The 22,166-nt window shown below is 35.5% G+C and overlaps 1 protein-coding gene across 1 annotated transcript in view; it reads left to right on the top strand.

Annotated features, from left to right (window-relative positions):
• The first annotated feature begins 498 nt into the window (after window positions 1–498).
• The window catches only part of KCNH7 (potassium voltage-gated channel subfamily H member 7), a 138,676-nt gene continuing 117,008 nt past the window's right edge, over window positions 499–22,166 (top strand). Inside the window, exons 1-3 of the mRNA XM_008054082.1 lie at window positions 499–921; window positions 5,480–5,500; window positions 14,935–15,149. Of these exons, the coding sequence (XP_008052273.1) occupies window positions 618–921; window positions 5,480–5,500; window positions 14,935–15,149 (540 nt within the window). The 5' untranslated portion in view covers window positions 499–617. The remainder of the gene's footprint in view (window positions 922–5,479; window positions 5,501–14,934; window positions 15,150–22,166) is intronic.

Here is a 22,166-nt window from a genome sequence, read left to right as displayed (position 1 = left end):
TCCTTCTAATGGATATCAGATTTTTCTAGTTTGTATGCCTTTGTGATATCTTTCATGTGAATTGCTGAGTTCATTGAAAAGTGTACTTTTTTTTTCATTTTAATAGATGTTATCAGATGACTTTCCAAAGAGTTTGTAGATCTGCAATCCCACCACCAAAGTGTCAGAATGTTTTCCAGCATTCTTTGCCAGCACTAGATGTTATGTTTTTCTTTTCATTTACTGCTAAAGATGGGAAAAATAATATGATCCTCTCATTTTAGTCTTCAGTTTTTACTACTAGTGAGTTTTTATATAGTTAATATTTTAATGTTTATATGTATTGGCTAAGATTTTAATTTTTAACATCTACCCTTTAAAGATTATATTTAGCTGTCCTACTGTGCATCAACCACACTTTGAGATATGTGTAACATTTTATGCCTTACTCTCAGCTTTTGTTTATTTTTATCATGTATCTTATAATAATCTCTTTCCTGTCTCCATTTATAGGGAAATTTTTTGGGTTCAAGTTCCCTGGTCTGAGAGTTCTCACTTACAGAAAGCAGTCCTTACCACAAGAAGACCCTGATGTGGTAGTAATCGATTCATCTAAACACAGTGATGATTCAGTAGCTATGAAGCACTTTAAGTCTCCTACAAAAGAGAGCTGCAGCCCCTCAGAAGCAGATGATACAAAAGCTTTGATACAGCCCAGCAAATGCTCTCCCTTGGTGAATATATCTGGACCTCTTGACCATTCCTCTCCCAAAAGGCAATGGGACCGACTCTACCCTGACATGCTGCAGTCAAGTTCCCAGCTAACCCATTCTAGATCAAGGGAAAGCCTTTGTAGCATACGGAGAGCATCTTCAGTTCATGATATAGAAGGATTCAGCATCCACCCCAAGAACGTATTTAGAGACCGACATGCCAGTGAAGGTATGTTTGATTTTTTTAAAAAATTTGGAAACATTTGTTCATGGGTAATAAAAGGTTATTTCCATACTGGTTTTTTTTTTTTAATTTCAACATTAATCTATGCCTTGGGGAAAGAAATGTGATTAAAGGCTTTTAAAAATGTGAGTCCTACATGATGAGTTTTCACTGATTTCCTCTTTGAACCCAGTGCATAATTTGGCTTCTCCTAGCTTCTTTGTCTGTGTTTCTGAAATAGTATGATAACCATTATCTGCCTACTTCATGGAATGTTAATTAATTAATACTTATTGTGAGATGTACTTAGGTGATGAACACTATCATCTCAGGCATAATTAATTTTGCCAGACTTAGCAAATGATCATGCCCTGGGAAGAAAGAATGGCGTAACATCACAGGACTATTTCATTGACCGACTCTTTCCAAAGGGAGCAGCATATGAAATGTGATATGCTGAGTGACCAGGAAGCTATAAGCTGACAGGTGTATGGGATACACAGAAGGAGGGGGAAGCTTAGGAGGAAAAAAAATTCTGAAAGTTATGATCTCAACTAAAACCCACTTAAAAAGCAAAGTCAGAATTTATTTTTCCCTGGTCTTTTGATGCAGACACTTATATTAGCCAGTACGAATGCTTAAAAATCAATGACAGAAACAATTTTTCATTAACACAATAATTGATAACATTGATTATTTACTATGTCTGAGACAATGTAAGTGCTTGACATGCATTAGCTCTCATTTATTTCTCATAACAACCCTTTAAGTTAGCAATTGTTTTAAAAACCCATTTTATAGATGAGGAAACTGAGGTTTAAACATATTAAATAAACAACCAGCCCTTGGCTATAGAGCTAGTCAAATGTCAGAGTCTGGCTTCAAACTCAGGACTGCTTGTCTCCAGAATCCACAGTCAAATCCACTCAATGTTTTTCCTCCCTTGCTCTTGCTCCTCTGAAAACTTGTCATAAGAGACAAGTCTATAGAGTCATGGAACTTTCTCCAGGGAGTCTGAAAATCAGAGGATGCTGCATGAGCACACCCGTCCCACTTTTCCAACTCCCATAAGTTGTTGAGAGGTCTGTTGTCCGTGATACTGCTAGTTTTAAAACATAAAACCTCAGTATGGGGTACAAGGCATGTTGTCAGCAGATCACAGTTATTTTTCTAGCCTCATTTCTACCCCCTGCAAGACTCTCCTACTACACACTCTGTTTTACACCTGCACAATGTAATTTGCCTTTTCCCAGAAATGTATCGTGTGTTTTCTTGCTTCATTACTTTTTCTGCCTAGAATACTTTTCCCCACTTTGTCCTTCCTCCCACTGCTGCTCAGAGGCAGGGATCCATTTTCCCCTTTCCAAACCAGAAGAATTAAATGATTTTACACCTGACTGTGCAAAGCAACATTTACATATGGTATACTGTTTATTAAATTCTATATTTAGTGCATAGTATATGTCAGTCATTTTCATCAGATATGCAAGCAAATGATGATGTTGCAGTGAGCTCCCCTAGCACAGGAGTTCTGGCAATATGTAACTCTGCAGCCTTAGTATCGAGCACCATTGTTTACTTCATGGCCAATACTCAGTAAAAGTTGGTGTGACATTCAAAGGACTATGCTCATGAGTTATGTTCCAAAATCACACACATCAGGAAATCTTGAGTAAGATGCTCCATAATACTCTGAATTGAAACAGAATCCTTAGGACTGAATCATGTAAGGGATCTTTATCTACGGGGCACAATGAAGTAGAGCATGCAGAAGAGGTGGAAAAAAAAAGAGTCAGCAAGAAAGTTCAAAGAAAGAGAAATCAATATCTCAGAAACAGGTACATGAGCAATTAGCACATCCATTTTTATCTGGAGGCCTAAGAAGGTCAAAAGGAAAAAGGGAAGTAAAATCAAGGCCAATTCCTAAACTGAATAATTATCTAAGGCCTTATACCACTTAGTAATGGTGGGCTCAATATTTTCTGACAGAATGAAACCTCTATAATTTGATCTTTGATCAGTGGACCCTATGGCTGAACAGCAGTAATAAATCCAATATGGTAATTCAAATGACCAATACATGACTTAGTTAGTTAGTCAAGTTAGTATAGTCATTTTTAGCAACCATACTGACTTCTAAGAGATTGTCCTTACAGAGATTCCCTAGAAAAAGCCTGAGTTCTGTAAAAACAGCAGTATAATAACATTCAGAAATAGTAAATATGAGGATACATAATCAGTGCATGGTGTAGACTAAGCTAGTACCTGTGCTGGGTAGTTTAGATAGTATTTTAATTTCATTGTTTTTAATTTACATGGTTTCCATTTGGTACACAGTTACTGTTACAATTATGGGAGATAAAAATTTAATGTTTTGTGATTTCTCAGTATAGGTACTATACATAAACGCTTGGTGCTAAGATCATCAAGTTTTCTCCCTCACTCAAACTAAGCTATTTTCAGAAAATGTATGACTTTCTTGCAAATGTTATAGTCAATGTGTGACTATAGATTGATCAGTTCAGAGTGTATTTTGTAATTCAGCTTTAGAACAATTTTAGCTACAAAATCACTGATTAGCATGGAAAGAACTATACTTCCTAAGACTATATAATTTGGTCTATTTTAGAAATGGAACCATTAATAAGGGAAAATGAAAAACTTTTAAAACTGAGTTTCATTTTAACTGGTTAACAAGTTAAATCCCACATGCAATAAATTTTGAATTCAGATTAGTATTTCTTCATTCAAATAAAGAAACTTCCTCCTATGCAGGTTATCTTTTCAGAACTTTAAATATTTTGCAGATACATTAGTACATAATATTTTACACTATCCTCTCATTTACATTATACTCTCGTCCACATTATTGAGTACCTTAGAACTACACTCTTCAAACCATCTGTGATGAAAAAATCGATACTTTTTTAAGTGCAATAAAAATGCACTATGAGAGAAATGAAATTTAAGAAAATTGACATATAAAATATAAATCCCAGTTGTTTTATTATTAGATTCAACAAACATGAAATGATTCTGTCAAACTGCTACAAATTATTCTAAATAATTTCTGCACTTATTTCATCATAAAGGAATAACAAGCAGATCTCAGCTAGTACCAGTGCACAAGCTGTACACTCTGTCTTGGAATGTCAAAGCAGCATTAACTATATAATGTAACTTTTTGGTAGTTTTCTTGGAATTTGTAAATCTTCGTGTATAATTTCTTGATTTGGTGAGTACACTTATAATTTATAACTTACTTGCAAGCCGTTGTTACCTTACTCGTGGTTTTTGGACCCATCCCAGCTTCTAATGGATAAATTAATTATGTGTAATCAAGATCTCTTCCACTATCACTGTTTGGTTTTTGTGATTTTCCTAAGGAGGGAGAGTTGTCTTCTAAGGCCACAACTGTATTTGTGTGACTTTGTCCAAGATAATATATAATGTAGCAACTCGCTATGCCACAATATTTAAACTACTTCAATTTTAAGCTTTGAAACAATTACAACATATGCCAAAATTTTAAATGTACACAGTGTTAGCATAGATGTCAGTAAATGTTGAATAGATTTTTCAAATCTTGGGTATATTTGAATGGTTTTGATATGACCATGAAATTTATTTTAAGTCAGTAATACATATTTTATTAGTAGCAAATATTCAACATTTAGATTGCTGATCTCAAAATAAATTTGAAAATGCACTCCTCAGGTTTGAATATAACCCATTTTATTATGAATAAATTTTCAAAATGTTCTAGTTATTACAATTGAGTGTATTGTGACAACATAAAAATATCTACATGCTCTTTAAAGTCTTAACTCACTAATTTATTGCAATTATTTTTGCCTAAGGATGACTCTTTCAGTTATATTTGCTATTTTCAAAATATACATTGAAAACTATTTGGAAGGAGGCAGTTAATAAAATTGTGTTTAATAATGCAAGTTGGAGCCAGGCACAGTGGCTGCCACCTGTATTCTCAGATACTTGAGAAGGAAGGCAGGAAGATTGCTTGGGCCCAGAAGTTCTAGTTCAGTCAGAGCAATATAGCAAGACTATGTCTCTAAAAAAAAGAGAGGGAAAAAAAGAAAAGGAAACTGTTATCTTAGAAACATTTTTTTTATTAACATACGGGTTAATGTATATTAAAAAATTACTTAGCATTCAAAATGTTGTGTAGTCTTTTCTTTGAGTATATTTTTCGTGATGGTTGAGGAGACACCAAAATTGCTTCTGACAAGGTTGAAAGTGTGTGTCACAATTGCAGGCATGTCTCTCTAAACTGTCATAGTTATAAAATCTATACCTTGGAATTTATTAAAATTGAGATGAATATTTCACATATTTAAACAAGGACATGTATTGTGACATTATTTTTAGTATGTGCATTTTATTTAGTTGACTAGTACACTGTGTTAATTTCAATCAAAGATAAATTTTCCATCATGACATCCCATTATCTCTGATTGTGTTTATAAAGGTAACTCAGTGTATATCATATAATTTTAGTCTTTTTATGTTTTTCTCTTTTTTTATCCTTATATGCTCAACACAGACAATGGTCGCAATGTCAAAGGTAATGTACAGACTCGAATTTCACCATCTGACGCTCCAAGTGCCCCTTTACTCAGCATGCTAACTTGCCTGCTGAATGCCCTGTTCAATGCAACATCTTCATGCTGCCCTTAGCTAGTCCAAGTGCCTGGTGGAGACATCACAGCTTGGTTTTGCTAGAGACATTGTGACTTTTCTGCTGTGTCACCAAATGATTATGAACTCCTTTTTCCTGCAAGAAGTATAAGCCTAGGTTGACAATGAGCACTTCCTAAATATTTATATCATTTGGAAAGAAACAAATATCAAGCTAAATATATTCCAGTGTGAAATAGGCACATAAGCCTATTTCATGAAAAAACAAAACAAAACTGAATACAAGATGAAATAAAACAAGCATAATGCTACATGATAGCATCACTTCACTTGTTCCTCTTTTGTTTCCTTAAAACTAGTTTCACGTTCCTGGATGGCAGGGGGTATGGTTTTAAGCTTACTGTAGTAGTAAACTGTACATGCATGATAGTCATTTTCTATTTCTCGATATAACATTTTAATCATTTAAAATTGTGCTCTATATTAGTATGAAATCACTGGCATGACCTACAGCTCTAATAGGGTAATGTTTAACTGGGAATATTCTGGATACATTTGGATTGGGCTAAAAATTTGAAATTCACTTTTGTTTTCTACTATATCATAATAGATAAAAGCATCACAAAATATAGCCATATTATCCACACGAAATTGAAAAGTGTTTGGGCTTGGTCTCTTAACGTAGGCCATGCATGCTGCTGTGGGTGTGCAAATGGTGATGGTGACTCATTTTGTGCATGTGCGTTGCATGAACACGCCTCCACCAGTAACTGTCATACTTGGAATTCACTGTTTTGGCCTTTTCTGTATGTCACTGGTGCTCTGATCACTATGTAGTTTTGTATATTGATTTCTCAATTGCTTCCCTTAATAATTAAGAGCTGGTGACTGTTATCACTAGAGACCAAAGATGTTTTCTGGTCAGTAGCCCAGGGTAATTTGAAAATAAGAGAAATTATGGTGGTCTCCCCTACCCTGACCCCACCCTAACTTTATTTTGTAAGCCCTTCAAAAGGGTCTATGCAGGTGACCCCAATAATGGGATGGGATTTATCTAGATGATTATTCTTTTTTGGGGGGGGTGTCCACTGTGATTTCTAAAAGGGAGCAAATTAGTGTCAACTGCATGTGGTGGTTTGAATTAGCATAATTCAGAATGTAACCTCAAGAACTAGGATACAGACAGCTCTTGACAATTAGCTTTAGGATTTAAGATTTAGCAATAAATTAGTAGACATTTATTAATTTTCTAGTGATTTTTAATGCAATGATGAATGAACCTAATTTTTCTCAAGCAATAGAAAGCTGGACTTGCTTATCTGCCAAACCAGTAGTTCATACATTTGTCAAACTACAGTGATTTTATTTTAGTCTCATTAATTAATCTATTTCATCTTCAGTCCCTTTTTCTCAATTTTCTTATTTTTAATAGCAACAGCCTTTTAATAAAAAATATTATTTATTTCTTACATAGATTTCAGAATTTATATCAATTTTACAATCACATTTCAAGGTATATAGTAGAACCATCCAAGTCAGATTGGGACTATGAATCTGTACATAGTTTTTGATATATTAATATTTATGAAGTTATAGCCCCCAAATGAAAAAAAATTGGAAACTTAACAAAAATTTAATGGAAATATACACTGCAAAGCTTTCATTGTTTTTCCAGTCTCTGATTTTGAAAACTATTAACAATGTTTAAGTATCTACCTCTTTCAGATTTTTCACAGAACCATTAATATACTAATTAGATACAGGTCAATACATTAAGTGTGTTTTGTACATTTGCCAAAGCTCTTAAACTAAATTTAAATGAAAGATTTTTAAAAAGACAGATTTCTATACTGTTTTGTGTACAAAATGCATAATTACAATTAATTATTTTAATACTTAATTCAACCTCCCAAAATTTGTTTTTCCAAAATAAAATAAATAATTCAGAAATGTATGTGAAAGGTCTTCGAGATCATCAGGTTTATTTCCTTCAGGAAAAGTACTGGCTAAATTCCTTGCTCAGAGGGCACAGGCATCTTTATCTCCAGAGGAAGACGTTCTTTAACTTTTGATGGGGACTGTGTTTTAGTGCCTGTTACAAAAAGAGCTCATCTAAATCCTTCTTACTGAAATGTAATTTTATTTTCTTTCATCTATCTCCCATGGACAATGATACTAGATGGGTACTACTGATCTGGATGTAATATCACAGTTAAAAAGACAGCAAATTGGTACTCAGTCTTTTCTTCTAAAACTAAATAATTTCCAGTTATTCTTCTTGCTTAGGATCAATTTTCTTTCCCTTTAGTAAACTTTCTTAGCATTCTGACTCTTTAAAATAACACTTCAGAGTTATTTTTTATAAGTGTAACCTAGTATCAAAGAGTTGAATAGCTATTTCAAATAAATTTTACATATAATACATGTATTTGTATTATAAATTTTTATCAACTTTTGTCATATGTGAGGGGAATATCTAATTCTACTTCAATCAGTCATAAGCTAATTTTCACTTCAGACTTAGTGACTTGCCTATTTTGTTTTCCAAGTCATCAATAAAAATTTACTTTACTTACTGTACTTAGTAATGAATACAACTTTGCCTCTCTAGTGCTTCTACCCCCTTAATATCTCAAGTTGCCAGAGACCAGCTTCAGCCGGGTTCAGGGTACTCCAAAGGTGGAGACAGCGTCAGCTATTGGGGGGAAGAAGAGAGAAAGAAAGAGACTGGACTCCAGTCTAGTGCAGAAGCGAATGAGAGTTATTGGGAATTACAACGGATCTTTTATACACAAAGTCAGATGTGGGAGGGGCATCCCCCACCCACCAGAAACCTTAATCCATGAAAACTTAATCAATGATTGCCTTTAAACCCTTTTCATATGATAATCTTAAAATCCCAGAACAAAGGATAACCTAATCCATGACTGACATATTCTATAAACCTTTTTCATCCTAAGCTGATTGATTTATGCCAAGTTAAACAATTCTGTAGAAGCTTAAGTATTGACTTTACAAACGAAAGTGGCCCATCCTAGAATGTTTGGAATGTGGCCCAACCCAAGGTTCACAGTGGGCTACCTGCAAGTAACCCAGCTGCATTCTTTCAACAAAATGGCTGTCTTCTAAAACTATATTCTACAATTTACACCTTATTCAACTTCAATAAATCCTAAAATCATGACCCAGAAGCCTGTGACCAATACTAAGGCTCTTAGATGTGACACGAGTTTGAATTATAAGTTGTGTGAAAGCCAAAACTGCAGTTTGTGGAAGAATGGGAGCAATGAGCTTCTAAAGTTAGCTTGTGTTTGTCCCGATCTCAGAGTTTTATGTTTTGAGCTCACAGGAGCTTAATCTGGTTACTGATGAGTAGAAAGGGGTAGGAAATGGGGTCAAAGGCTCCCGAACGCATCCTAGTGGTCTTGGGGTCAACAGCCCTTCCTGATCCCTAAGGCTCAGTGGGCCTCCATGGCCAGCTCCCAACATCAAGTAACCCTACATCCTCTGGCATTGGTATGTTCAGTTTCCAGCTTGTCTATGACTCTGTCATGAGTCAAAAATAAAACCACTCTCAAAATTGGTTATATATTTCACCTGTTCTCTAGCCATGAAACCTACATAACTCATCAATGAAACAAATTGATATGATATAACTTGTTTCTCATAGTCTACATTGGTCATTACCCAGTATCTTGAGATCGGGTATGGATTTGCAAATTAATTTTTAATGGTGACAGATGTCATGCACTGAAACAAACAATGTATATATTGAATGCAAATAATTTGATGACTCACATATATATGTACACACATATATATATACATATATTTATATGTGCTTAACTGGTTGCAGTTTGATAATTGACAGTGTTCTTTCACAAAGTTTAATTATTAACAATGCATTTGCATTTTCTTTAATGTTAAGGCCCTTCAGCAATTTGGGTTTTAGTAAAGTTTAGCTAAATAAACTCAGTGCCCTAATAAATACTGTACAGAGACCCAATGATTTAAACCTAACCTTAATCCTTTTGATTTTCTTCTTTCATACCACATTTGGTCCTCAAAAACAATGATATTTTACAAATAGCATTATTTTTTAAAACCTATCAGATGCCCTTAGCTCTATTTTTAACACCATCTGAAAGAGAATATATTCTCCTTTAGCATCTCATAGCTCATGATAAATTTAAATAGCCTCATTAAATAAATTTGAAATATCTTTAATCTAAAATTCTTCCCAGTTGTTGCTTTAGCCTTTAGCTTGATGTTTAAATGTAGGATATTTCTTTGTAGTTAAAAACTAACCTGATTTATATTTAATCAGACACTTGAAATATATTAAAGCATTATCCAGCTATTGATTTAGGCTACTTGGTCACTTGTTTTCTGTCTTCTCCTAATACATTGAAAAATTTAATCTGGTCACCCATCTTGTAAATGTTTCTCTTGAAGAACAAGTCCTCCTATATACCTTTGAGTTTTACATCCCTTTCTAATGGATCTCTTATTTCCCTTTATTTCTGTCCATTCTTTTCCTTTAAATGCACTTATTTGTTTTCCAGGTTATTCTCCTTTCTTTCATTAGAATCCTAAATCCCACCTGTTCATGATCCCTCTCAGTGAGGCTGCCTTTCACCTTAAATCCTCAACCAAGGGCTCTCTGAATATAGACCTGGGAGGTAGGAAATCCTGTCTTCTGATTTCTAGTCCTTTTTGGCCCCATAATCTGTCTGCTTAGGTTTACAACTGGTGAAATAAGAATATTGTTAATACGTACCTTAGCTAAAATGTCAGATTCGTTAAATTTGAATTTAGATGGCTTTAGAAGAACCTAAGCCAACAGTGATCATCTTGCAGACTCTAAAACCTTCTATATGAAACCATCTGCTTTGAAATGAGTAGAAATATAATGACTTTTGTATACAAGATGAAATAAATTATAAATTAAGTAGCATGCATGTTATTTTAAGTAATATTTTAAGTTTTGCTGAATTCATTAAAGGTATAGATTTAAAAGAAAATCTAGATTAACTCTTTAAGACTAAGAACCTAAAAAGATAGAGTAGCAGTTTAATAGGTTTTTCATCAGTAAATAAAAGAAGCCAAAGTAGTGACTGCAATGAAGATGCAGATTCTGAGGCCAAATCTGAGTATAGCATTGTATCAACCAGTTTTTCAATCATTTCAGACACAATGTCTCCTTGTTTAAACAAATATTTTGTTATACTCATTTATCAGATATTTCTAAAAGAGCAACATGATTCCTTAACTGTAATATAAAGAAGAGATAAAAGGAAAGAAGTTTATGATGAAAATTTTATGTCATTATGTTGGTGTTCAAATATAACTACACTAGACGATAATATAATAATCAGACATATGAAGAAAATTTGACTTTAAAAGCATTAAGTACCTGAGAAAACATGCCATCTAGGTGTCAGGTAAAATGATAGAGCAGAAATATGGGTGGGTCAACATAAGAAAAACCACCACTGGAGTCAATAATTATAGATCAGACTTATTTATACATGAATTTTAAAAGTGGGAAATAACCAAAATTAAATTACAAATAATATGCCAAGAAAAATGGAAGATAAAATAAAGAAGTATGATATTCTCACAAGTTAGCTGGCCTTTGCTTTTAACTGTAATTTCAAAATGATATGTAAGTGATAAAATGCAATAGCAAGCAGGGCTCGGTGGTTCAGCCTGTAATCCCGCGCCTTTGGGAGGCTGAGGTGAGTGGATTGCCTGAGCCCGCGGGTTCAAGATCCGCCTGGGCAGGCGAGACCTCATCTCTACTACAATAAAAAATCAAAAAATTAGCCAAGCGTGGTAGCGCGTGCCTGTAATTCCGGCTACTCGGAAGGCTGAGGCAGAAGGATCGCCGGAGCCCAGCAGGTCGAGGCTGCGGTGGCTGGGAGCGGCCACTGCACTCCAGTCTGGGCGACGGAGTGAGACTCCAACTCAAAAAAAAAAAAAAAAAAAAATGCAATAGCAAAGAATGACACAGAAGAAAGGAATTCCACTAGATGTCAGGGCACATAGTCATCCTCTAATACTTAAAAAAAGTCTTGCAGACCATATGCCTTAAGTAATAAAAAATAGACTGGAAAGCAAAACAGTAATCAAGACACTGTAGAGAAGTTGTCGCAGATATCTGGGAAGTTACAAGAATGAGATTGAAAACCAACAGGTAATCTCAAAACAAATAAGTGATTACAAGTGCTTAGTTTTTAAGACATGGATTTATTTTTATTATGTCACATCATTTAGTATATATAGGAGGATAATAATATAAAACATTTTTAAAGAAATTTTAAGATTTTTAGTGTGATTCTGGTAATTCTCTGCAAATTCAATAATGTGTGGTCCCAACACTGATAAAGACTCAGCTCTCTTAGCTTGCATGCTTGCAGATGACAGCTACAAACAGACTGTAACCTGAACTCTGAAATTTGGTATTTACTACCCAAATGTCACAGAAAGTATATCTCTAAGCAGCATAATTTTCCAAAACAATGAACAATTTTTTATAAAGTTCTAAACAAAATCTGTAATCGTCCCTCTACGTAAAGTTGTAGGTTCAATATATGTTAAAAGCACACTATGCAGCTTATATGTGAAACAGGTTTAAAGCTCAGAATATTATACAGGCTTTTCACCTACATGAATGCCTTTGGAACATAAAGGACAATTTTTTTTTTAGATTAGAAAATATAGTTTATTTAGAACATAAATTTGAGAGAGAGAGAGAGCAAGGAAATTCGTCTCCCCAAGGTAGGGGAGGAGGCCAAAGCCAGTAAACATGACCAGGCCATAGCTCAAAGAGCACATGGCCACACCATAACTTAGCAAGGTAGTGACCACAATAGCCTGGCAATGGCCAAGGACAATTTTTTAAGGGGAGAGAATTGTGACATTTAAATTTTTCCATCATTGTGACAACCAAAAATCACCCCCACAAGTGCCCCTTAGTGTGAAGTACTACCATAGTCAAGACCACATGCTTATATAAGTGTAGTCAATTTTGTGGAGTTATTGGATCTGGTCACAAGGGCAATTAAAATGTATTTACAGCCCGCGCCTTTGGGAGGCTGAGGTGAGTGGATTGCCTGAGCCTGCGGGTTCGAGACCCACCTGGGCAGGCAAGACCCCATCTCTACAATAAATCAAAAAATTATCCGGGCGTGGTAGCGTGCGCCTGTAGTTCCAGCTACTTGGAAGGCTGAAGCAGAAGGATTGCCAGAGCCCAGCAGGTCAAGGCTGCAGTGGCCAGGAGCGGCCACTGCACTCCAGTCTGGGCAACAGTGAGATTTCAACTCAAAAAAAAAAAAAAAATGTATTAACAGGGTATTTTAATCTATTCACATAATACATGATCTGTGTTTTTACCCGAAATTTTAAACAACTCTGTTGACAATGTGCTACAGAAATCCAACACAGAGAAAGATGACATAGAAAGAGAATTGAAAGATGGACTTAAAGTTTTTAAATACAATTTAACTATATACCTGAGCTCTACCATCCATAATCTCTTGTCAATATCCCTCTGTGTAGTTAAATTACCTAAGAGACTAAAATATGACATTAGAGTTGAGGAAAAGACAGTATCTACGAAATCTGAAGTTCTAGTATAATTTAAGGATTTTAAATATTAAGATATATGCCTGTAATGTAGCCATAGAATGCTACAAAAAAGGGAAATACTATCTGATATATGTTACAATAATAAATTAGTGGTGTGGTCTGGAGACATCTACAGAGATATGAAGAATGCAGTTTCTGTCAGAGGCTGATATGAAGGCCAGATTAATTTGTTACCACTTTGGCTCTTATTTTTATCTTTGTATAAGTAGAAAAAAAAGTGAGGATTACTTGCAAATTAGAACATACAAAGCAATAAATGCTCAGAGCGGTTAATATTTTGCACCTGCATGGACTTGGTGATCATCATAGTTAAGACTCAGGGAATGAGCAGAAATGCAACTCAAGAAACACAGTATTTGTCAAATATATGAAAATTTTATTTAAATTACTTCAAACTTTAATAATAATCAAACAAACTTTTATAACAAATTTAATTTTTCCCCACAGTGACTATGAACAATATAATGGCCATTGTTTGCTTAGCATTATATATGACCTGAATTGATTGATTTTTGTGGTTAAAAATATACAATCTGTAAGTCTAATTTTGAAGTGTTTATACCAGGGTGGGTGCTTAAAATACATTTTGATCCATAAGACACGCTAACTTCATTTTGAACAGGAAAAAAATATATGGGCTAACAAGTTTATTCGTGCAGTTTGTATGTTTTAACCACTCTCTGAATCACAAAGATGGTAGGGGTCAGGAATTTCATAAATTTTTTCCTGTTAATTTTTAAGGTCTAAATAATATATAAGTAATATTACCTGTTGCACAAGAAACTCCTTAGAGCATTTCATACACAGTAGTCTACTTACCCTCAACAAGGAAACCAGGTATCTTGTCACCTTGCCAATTATCTTTGTAGAAAAAGAATGCAAGAAGTAACCAGGTACTACCAACTGTAGATGGCCTATTACCTAGCTAGGGTCGCTTCTACTGTAAGTTAAGTTTGCCAGAGCATTCTTCTTGTGTGGTTTTTATAGTGGGCTCTTCTTTTTCTCAGAACATAAGTTTTGAATATAAATGGGAGGAAAGAAAGAAAATATTTAAAAATCTCACACAGATTCCTAAAGTTTGCAATAGAGCGTGCACGCGCGAGCTCACACACACACACACACACACACACACACACACATGACCTTTTGCTTTTCTTAGCTATATCTATAATTTCTTCATCTGGATTTAATTCTTTTAGACATTCCTGGAACATCTCATGTAGTATATACCTTGAAGCATATGAATATTGCTGGCTTGTCACTTCTCAGTGATGCAGAGAGGGAAGTAACACACATTAAAGCAGAAATGTCATGGCCAACATCACTTTAATTACAAATAGGGCCTCCCTTGAATAACTTCCAGATTATAAAATGAAATTCATGAGAAACTTTGAGGTAGAATTTGTCCCATAATAAGGAATAGACTTTTTTCTTTTATTCCAGCCTTGAACGAAAGAAGCCAATTAGAAGCTAAAGCAGCCATTTGCTCTCTAAGTGCAAACCTAGGACCCAGTCTTATCCTCAGACACTCACATGTCACTTTAAGTGGCAGAAAGTGACCCTAAGCCCTGTGCTCAGGTATCAGCTGGCGGCAATTAGTCACACTAGAATCAGGGTCACATTGGTCATGGATTATTAGCAGGGCATTCAGAACCATCTCCTTCTACTTCTTATGTTACTCTTACAAATACTTTCCAATTTTTTTAGGGCCTTTTAATCATATCAAGTCAAGCCTTCTGGGATCTACATCTGATTCAAACCTCAACAAATACAGCACCATTAACAAGATTCCACAGCTCACTCTGAATTTTTCAGATGTCAAAACTGAGAAAAAGAATACATCTCCTCCTTCTTCAGATAAAACCATTATTGCACCCAAGGTTAAAGATCGAACACACAATGTGACAGAGAAAGTTACCCAGGTAGGACACAAGTTTCCTATAAATTTTGACTGTTTTTTAGGTTGTCTTCTGCACCATAAGACACATATTTTTTCTTATCAATGACTATCAAATAGAGGTAAGACATTTATTTGTACTCCTATTTATCTTGAGATGTTGGGTGACTCCTTAATGTAAATGATTAATAAAGCTATATACTGTGTTTTTATCTATTACAAGACGAAGCAAAAGTGGGCTATCTTGGCATTGTTGTTCCTATTGTTGTAGAAGTGGCTAACCTGCTATTCATCATGTTTGGACACATTGTTTGACTGCCAACTCTCACATTATTAAAGCATGTTTTAAAATACATATGTATAATGAATGTGTCTATTGTAGCTTTAGGAGACTAACTGGGATTTACTCTTAACTTTGACCTCCTTTTCAGCTCTCACTCTACTTAACAAAGTCAGATCTAAGTCTGTCGACTTGGGGGGAAAGAGCTGTCTAAGATGAGGAAAAGACAGAGTAAAACAATACATTTTATACACAATAGCTTATTGCTTTCAAATAAATACTGCAACTTGACTAGGGTAAAAAGGTGCTGTCTAGCAAGAGTTCTGCTTCAAAGAATAGATAAAAATTATTTCTGCTTATTATACCAACCTAAGCAGTGCCTAACTTTTGCTTACAAGGCATTTACATTGTTAGGAATTCATGTCTCTACAATTTGTCAAGTAAGCAGTTCTTTTACAAACAATATAGTTAGTATATTTGTTTAGTGAATCCTTGCATAAACTGTGCACAATATAAACTAAACTTGCCCACATTCTGTAGCCCAAGCATTGATGATTTTGAACTAATACAGTTTTTATGTAATTGTAATCACTACAAACAACACTGTCATACTGTTTCTAAATAGCTTCTGATGTGTGAGCTGAAATAGCTACAGAAAGACTACGAATAAGTTTCAAATAGACTTGTGCAGTCTATATTTATTTGAGATGAGAAATACATGCCATTCTTGAGAGCATTCCTACTATATATTTTTAATATTTATGCTAATAAGGTTTTCTATTTTTGCCATTTCACTTTTCTTAACTTATATTTTGTAAAAACAGGTATATTACTGGTAAATGAATAGTCTACTGTTACGCATGTTGCATTGACATGATTTTCATAGCTTTATAGTTCACTTGCAATTGTTTTTATTTTATAGATTCCATTACTTATAGATGCTAACCATTATGTGAATATATAGAAATTAAGAGACTTGAAAAGATACAAAAGATAAGTTGGAAACATTAGGGCCAGGGCACTGCAAGTGGCATAAACAAATAAAGTTAACAAAGTAGCACAGCAAGAATAGTGGGGACTGTGGCAAACTGTAGAGTGCAGACCACCTCTAAAGCAGATGACAGCCACTCAGCTTCAGCTAATTATGGTCAGGCAGAAATTCTGTACCAATTAATGGTCACAAGTTTTCCAGTTTTAAAAAAGAAGCTGGAAATTCAGAATTCAAGGTAGATTCTTCATTTTTAAAAGTTGATTATCTCATTTAAAAACTGCTTTTGAACCCCCTTTAGGCCAAACAAAGCACACCATAAAGCCTGTGAGCAGTCAGGTGTGATCTCAGCAAAGTTTTCGTGTGCTTCATCCACCACAGAGGCCAGGCTCTCCTGCCATGGTCAGCAGATCTACTGTGCCAGACCAGGGTAGTACGACATCATAGATTCAAGATGGCACCTGCTCTGGGGGCTTCCTCAGCATAGTGAGACAGGAAACATATAAATAAATATCAATAATAGAATACATGTTAATAAAGAATATAGGAACACATGTGAGGGAGAAAGTAATTATTCTTTAAATAGTGAATGTTGAGAGAAGAAAAAGAGATTGGATAAATACTTAAGTTGGAGCTAGAAGGTCACATATCAAAATGGGAAGTAAGTAATAATTCAGAATCAAACAAACTTGTGTTTCATTTCTGGCTAAGTAATTAATTGTAATCCATGGAAACAAGTGTCATTTATTGTGTGACATTAAGGCAAATTTCAAGGCTGGCAAAACTTTTTCTCAGAGTTGCTATAAGAATAAAATAGAATAGAAAGGTGGAAAGTGTTCAGCATTGTGCTAAGTATATAGCAAACAATGCCAGTCATTAGTATGCTCATTCATGTATTCCTATGACTCCCCCTACTCTCATCACAATCTCTGCAGGATCCCTTTATCCCTTCATCCTGAGGGCCTAAGGGAGCACCTGGCAGCAAGGAGTTCATCAAATGTTTGCTGAGTGAATGTATGTATAAGTAAAAGGAAGAGTTGACCAAAGAAAGGGATAAGAAATACAGGTAGAAAAACTGCACAAACAATGTCATGGAGGCACAAAAATCTGTATGTCTGCTTAAAACAAGTGTGAGACTAGTCTAGAAAAGTGACCCTCTAGATGTTTCTTTACCACCTTTTTACATAGGTGCCTTGAGGAGCTGGGTAAAATACAACAGCTTCCATCAAAAGCTTTGCATTCTTTTATGGTCTTACACTTTATCTCTAAAAGTGCTATGACTTTTATATTTCGTTCCATAATACTATAATATTTATTTTAACATTTCAGAAAATGTTTTAAACTATTGCTATAAACTGAATGTTTGCATCCCTGCCAATTTTTATGTTGAAACCTAATCACCAATGTGCTGGCATTAGGAGGTGGGGCCATTGAGAAATGATTAGGTCATAAGGGTGGAGTTTTCATGAATGGGATGAGTGTCCTTATAAAAGAGGCCCCAGAGAGTTCCTTGGACTCCTTCTACCATGTGAGGTTACAGTGAATAGCCAGACATCTATGAAAATGGAAACAGACCCTTACCAGGCACTGAATCTCCTGGCAACTAGATCATGGATTTCCCAGTCTCTAGAACTGTGAACAATAGATTTCTCTTGTTTGTGAGCTACTCGGTTGATTAATATTTTTATTATAGCTGCCCAAAGGGACTAAGACTAGTTGCCACTGAGTGAATCTGAGGTCCACAAAAAGGCCTTGTAGTTTTTTTACAGCTTCACCTACTTCCCCCAAAGTGTGGCGTACCCATGTCCTACTCTCCAAAGTGCCCCAATTGAGAGGTATGTGCAGGCAAAAGTGTTTTTTAAGAAAAAGATTAGAATTTGATCATGATTTATAAAGGATTACTTTCTTACCATGTGAAAAAACAATGAATGGAAGGACATTCTAGAGGCAGGTAAAACACTTAAGCAGTTATGGTTCCTGTCAGAAACAACAAGGGATTAAATAAAGACTGAGATGAGAAACTGAGAAAAAAGCATCAATAGTAACTCTGTGTCTTCTTTTTAATGCTGCACTTTAACTCTTAGTAACAAACCTTCCAATAGACCACATGTCAAGGCAAACAATGTAGAGATCAAATATCAAGACAGTCCTCCTGCAGACACAGCCAGTCTTTGGAAATTTTAAACACTTGAAAGCAGGGCTATTTTGTAACTCTTTTCTAATTTTCTATTTGTGAAGTTTCCTAATCATAGCTATCTCTAGAATTTCCATATTCATGTCAATTGTCATCTACTCACTACAAACAACTTTGTAATAACCCAGAGACATTACTTGTCTTCTCTTTATTGCCTTTGTTGGTCCTATGTGGAGATTCTCCTTGTCAAGAAATTCTCAATATAATTTCTGTAGGCAACTAGCAGTATTTTCTTATTTTATTTTAGATTTTCTTTTTCTTTCTTTCTTTCTTTTTTTTGACCACCACAGCTAAGGCCAATACATTTTTTTAATTGATTTTTTTCACATTGTAGATTTGTACAGTAATATTTTCTTTTAAAGAAGTCAAGTTTATAGATCATTCAACAATACATTTTAAACATTCCCCAATGCACAAACAATAGAGTAGACATCAAGAGACAAATGCATAAATGAAAATGACAATCTCTGCTCATGTTGTTCTGTCTCACCATTTGGATTTTATTTTATTATATATTTAATTAGAATTAGCCAATTTATTATTTGCTTCCTCAGTTACAGTGAGCTGCTTCATAATAGAGACAATGTGGTCATTAATTCATGTATTTTTTTATTCATTTAACAAGCATTTGCTGGTATGTACAGTGCTAAGTGCTGGGAATTTCAAGTTAAAGGCAAAGTATCTGCCTTTGAGAAGTGAGGAAGACAAACAAATACAGTACATAGCAGTATGATACAGAGTGAAGTATTACTTTACAGGCAAATGCAAAGTGTAGGTAGGTAATTACAGAGTGCAGAGAGTGCTGAGATAGGAGATCTTATTTATGTCGGGAGTTTGGAGTAGTGACTGGGAATTATAAATTTTTAAGTGAGTTTTGAAGCTGATACGTTTCCCAGGTTAGGAATAAAATTAGAGTGGGACACATGTGGCATCCATAGGTACCAAAGGACAAATTAAGCATGAGATGTTTGCATCAATTGTGCCTAGCCTAATACATGACACTTAGTAGGCATTTTTAAAAATTCAGAAATAGCCGGGCTCAGTGGCTCAGCCTGTAATCCCGCACCTTTTAGAGGCTGAGGTGAGTGGATTGCCTGAGCCTGCGGGTTCGAGACCTGCCTGGGCAGGCGAGACCTCATCTCTACAATAAAATCAAAAAATTTGCCAGGCGTCGTAGCATGCGCCTGTAATTCCGGCTACTCGGAAGGCTGAGGCGGAAGAATCGACAGAGCCCAGCAGGTCGAGGTTGCGGTGGCCAGGAGAGGCCACTGCACTCCAGTCTGGGCAACAGAGTGAGACTCCAACTCAAAAATAAAAATAAAAATAAAAATTCAGAAATAAACCACTGGGAGTATTGGATGAAATTTATCAAGAACTGAATCTGCATTCAAAAATCTCCAAAACAAATGCCTGCCTTCTAAAATCTTCCTTAGGCAAGACTGTAATTCCTGCTGTAATTTTGGGTCTACTGACCTCTATTATTGGATGGTCTTATGGCCAAACTTCTAGCATGCATCCGTCCTTTATGCCATATTTAATTTTACCTTCTCCATTTATTGGGAAGAAATACAAAATAATTGTCAGAAGGTGTGTGTGGGGAAGGGTACTTCCTAACTGTAGTCCAGTTGGTACAGGCTAATGTGCAATAATATACATCTCAAGGAGGCAGGGCCTTTGCTGGCCATTTTTGCCAAATTCCAATGGAGTGTGGAAAGTAAATATTGAACTGATATAAAAATTGGGCAGAGAACAAAGGTAAAGTCTACTTTTATCAAACAATTGCACTTCTTAGTTAAGGATCAAATCCTCAGCTATATTTTCCACCTTTTAAATAAAAGTAAACCAAACTTTTTATACTCTTGTATGATTTCATTATTCCTCAGGCTAGTTTTAGTTCAAATGTTACACTAAATTTTAGAATGAAACATATCATTTGTTGTCATGTTCAACTTTGATAAGTTTTACATTCGATCACTCTCTCTGGATAAATATGAGTAGCAGAAGAGTTTAAGAAGATGGCACTGTGGATTACAAATCTTTACTGGTCAATCATGTGGCTTCCAGAGAGGAGATCTCTTTAACAGAGAGAGAAAGGAGACCTCAATTCTTGTCTGGGTTCTTGAATTTGGCATGAGAAAGAATTCTAGAACAAGTCACTAGTATGGCAAGCTAAAGAGTTTATTAAGGTGAAAAAAACACTCAAAGGGAAAGGGGAGTGGGGAGGAAAAGAAGTACTTACTCCAAGAGAGGGAAGTGAGAACAGTCTTGGAATGAAACTGCCTTAAGGGGGTCTCAGTGACTGGCTTTTATCTTTTCTACTTTAAGGGAGGTGATTGGGAGGGGGAAAAATTCTGAGGGCCTTGGATTTGTCTTCATTTGGGCATCTGGGTTATGTGGTAAGCTCATGTTCCTTTTACAGTTATCAGGTGATCAAGAAGATGGAGGGCCAGCTTTGATCTGCTGACTCCAGAAATAAACACCCTGAAAGTGCTTTCCAATTTTTTAGCGACTGCTTTCAGCTTCTTGTAGGACAAAATAGAGGTCACATTTTTCCTGTACTTACTATCCTGCCTCAATGTGAGACTGTATAAGTCAACATAGTAACAGAATGCAAGTAACAGAAGCCCAGCTAGAATCACTTTAAGCAAAACATGAAAGGAGGGGGGCAGTTTACTGGGTCAGATTACAGAAAAGTGCAGAAGCAGATATGCTTTTGGGCAGGAGGCATTCATTTTTTTTGTACACCTAATGACGTCAGTATTCTCCTGTGATGACTTCACTCCCCACGTAATGGAAGCAAGTTTCTCAGACTCTCCTATCTCATCTAATGCTCACAGTTAGTGATCTGGTGAAAAGCCCTTCTCTCTTCTGGCAACCATATCATTCCCAGAGAAAGAGAACTCTGACTGACGGACTTGATCCTTATGCTCATCCTTGTGGTGGAAGAGGAGTAGCTCTTTGACAACCACACCAGAAAAATGAAATGGAGTGGGAGAAGAGAGGCTCTAAGGAAGGAGAACCAAGCAACAATAACCAATTGCAAAGATGGAGATAGGAATTTAGACTAACAGCCTCTCTCTCTCTCTGTCTGTCTGTCTCTCTCTCTCTCTCTCTCACACACACACACACACACACACACACACACACACACACACAGAATACATATTAAATGCTTAGTAGATTCTAGAGACACAGAAGTATAAAACCTTGTATCCATATTCAAGGCATTATAAATTACCTGGAGAAACATTATTTGACAGTATATAATAATAGCACTTACAAGTGCTAATGCAATAAATGCTATAAGATTATATTATGAAAGTCAAGGTAGTTTACATTCCCTTTTTAATTATTATTGGTAAAATTATGACCGAATGGTTCTACAAGTCAGCCTTTATTATTCAAGAGGAATGTCTGGTAAATTCAATGAAAATCCCTATCAGAAAATAAGATGTAGCCGGGCTCGGTGGCTCAGCCTGTAATCCTGCGCCTTTGGGAGGCTGAGATGAGTGGATTGCCTGAGCCCGCAGGTTCGAGACCCGCCTGGGCAGCGAGACCTCATCTCTACAATAAATCAAAA

This window comes from Carlito syrichta, unplaced genomic scaffold (assembly GCF_000164805.1).
Source record: "Carlito syrichta isolate Samal-C Ts95f unplaced genomic scaffold, Tarsius_syrichta-2.0.1 Scaffold289015, whole genome shotgun sequence".
NCBI classification, from domain to species: Eukaryota; Metazoa; Chordata; class Mammalia; order Primates; family Tarsiidae; genus Carlito; species Carlito syrichta.
This window is presented reverse-complemented; position numbering and strand designations above follow the sequence as displayed.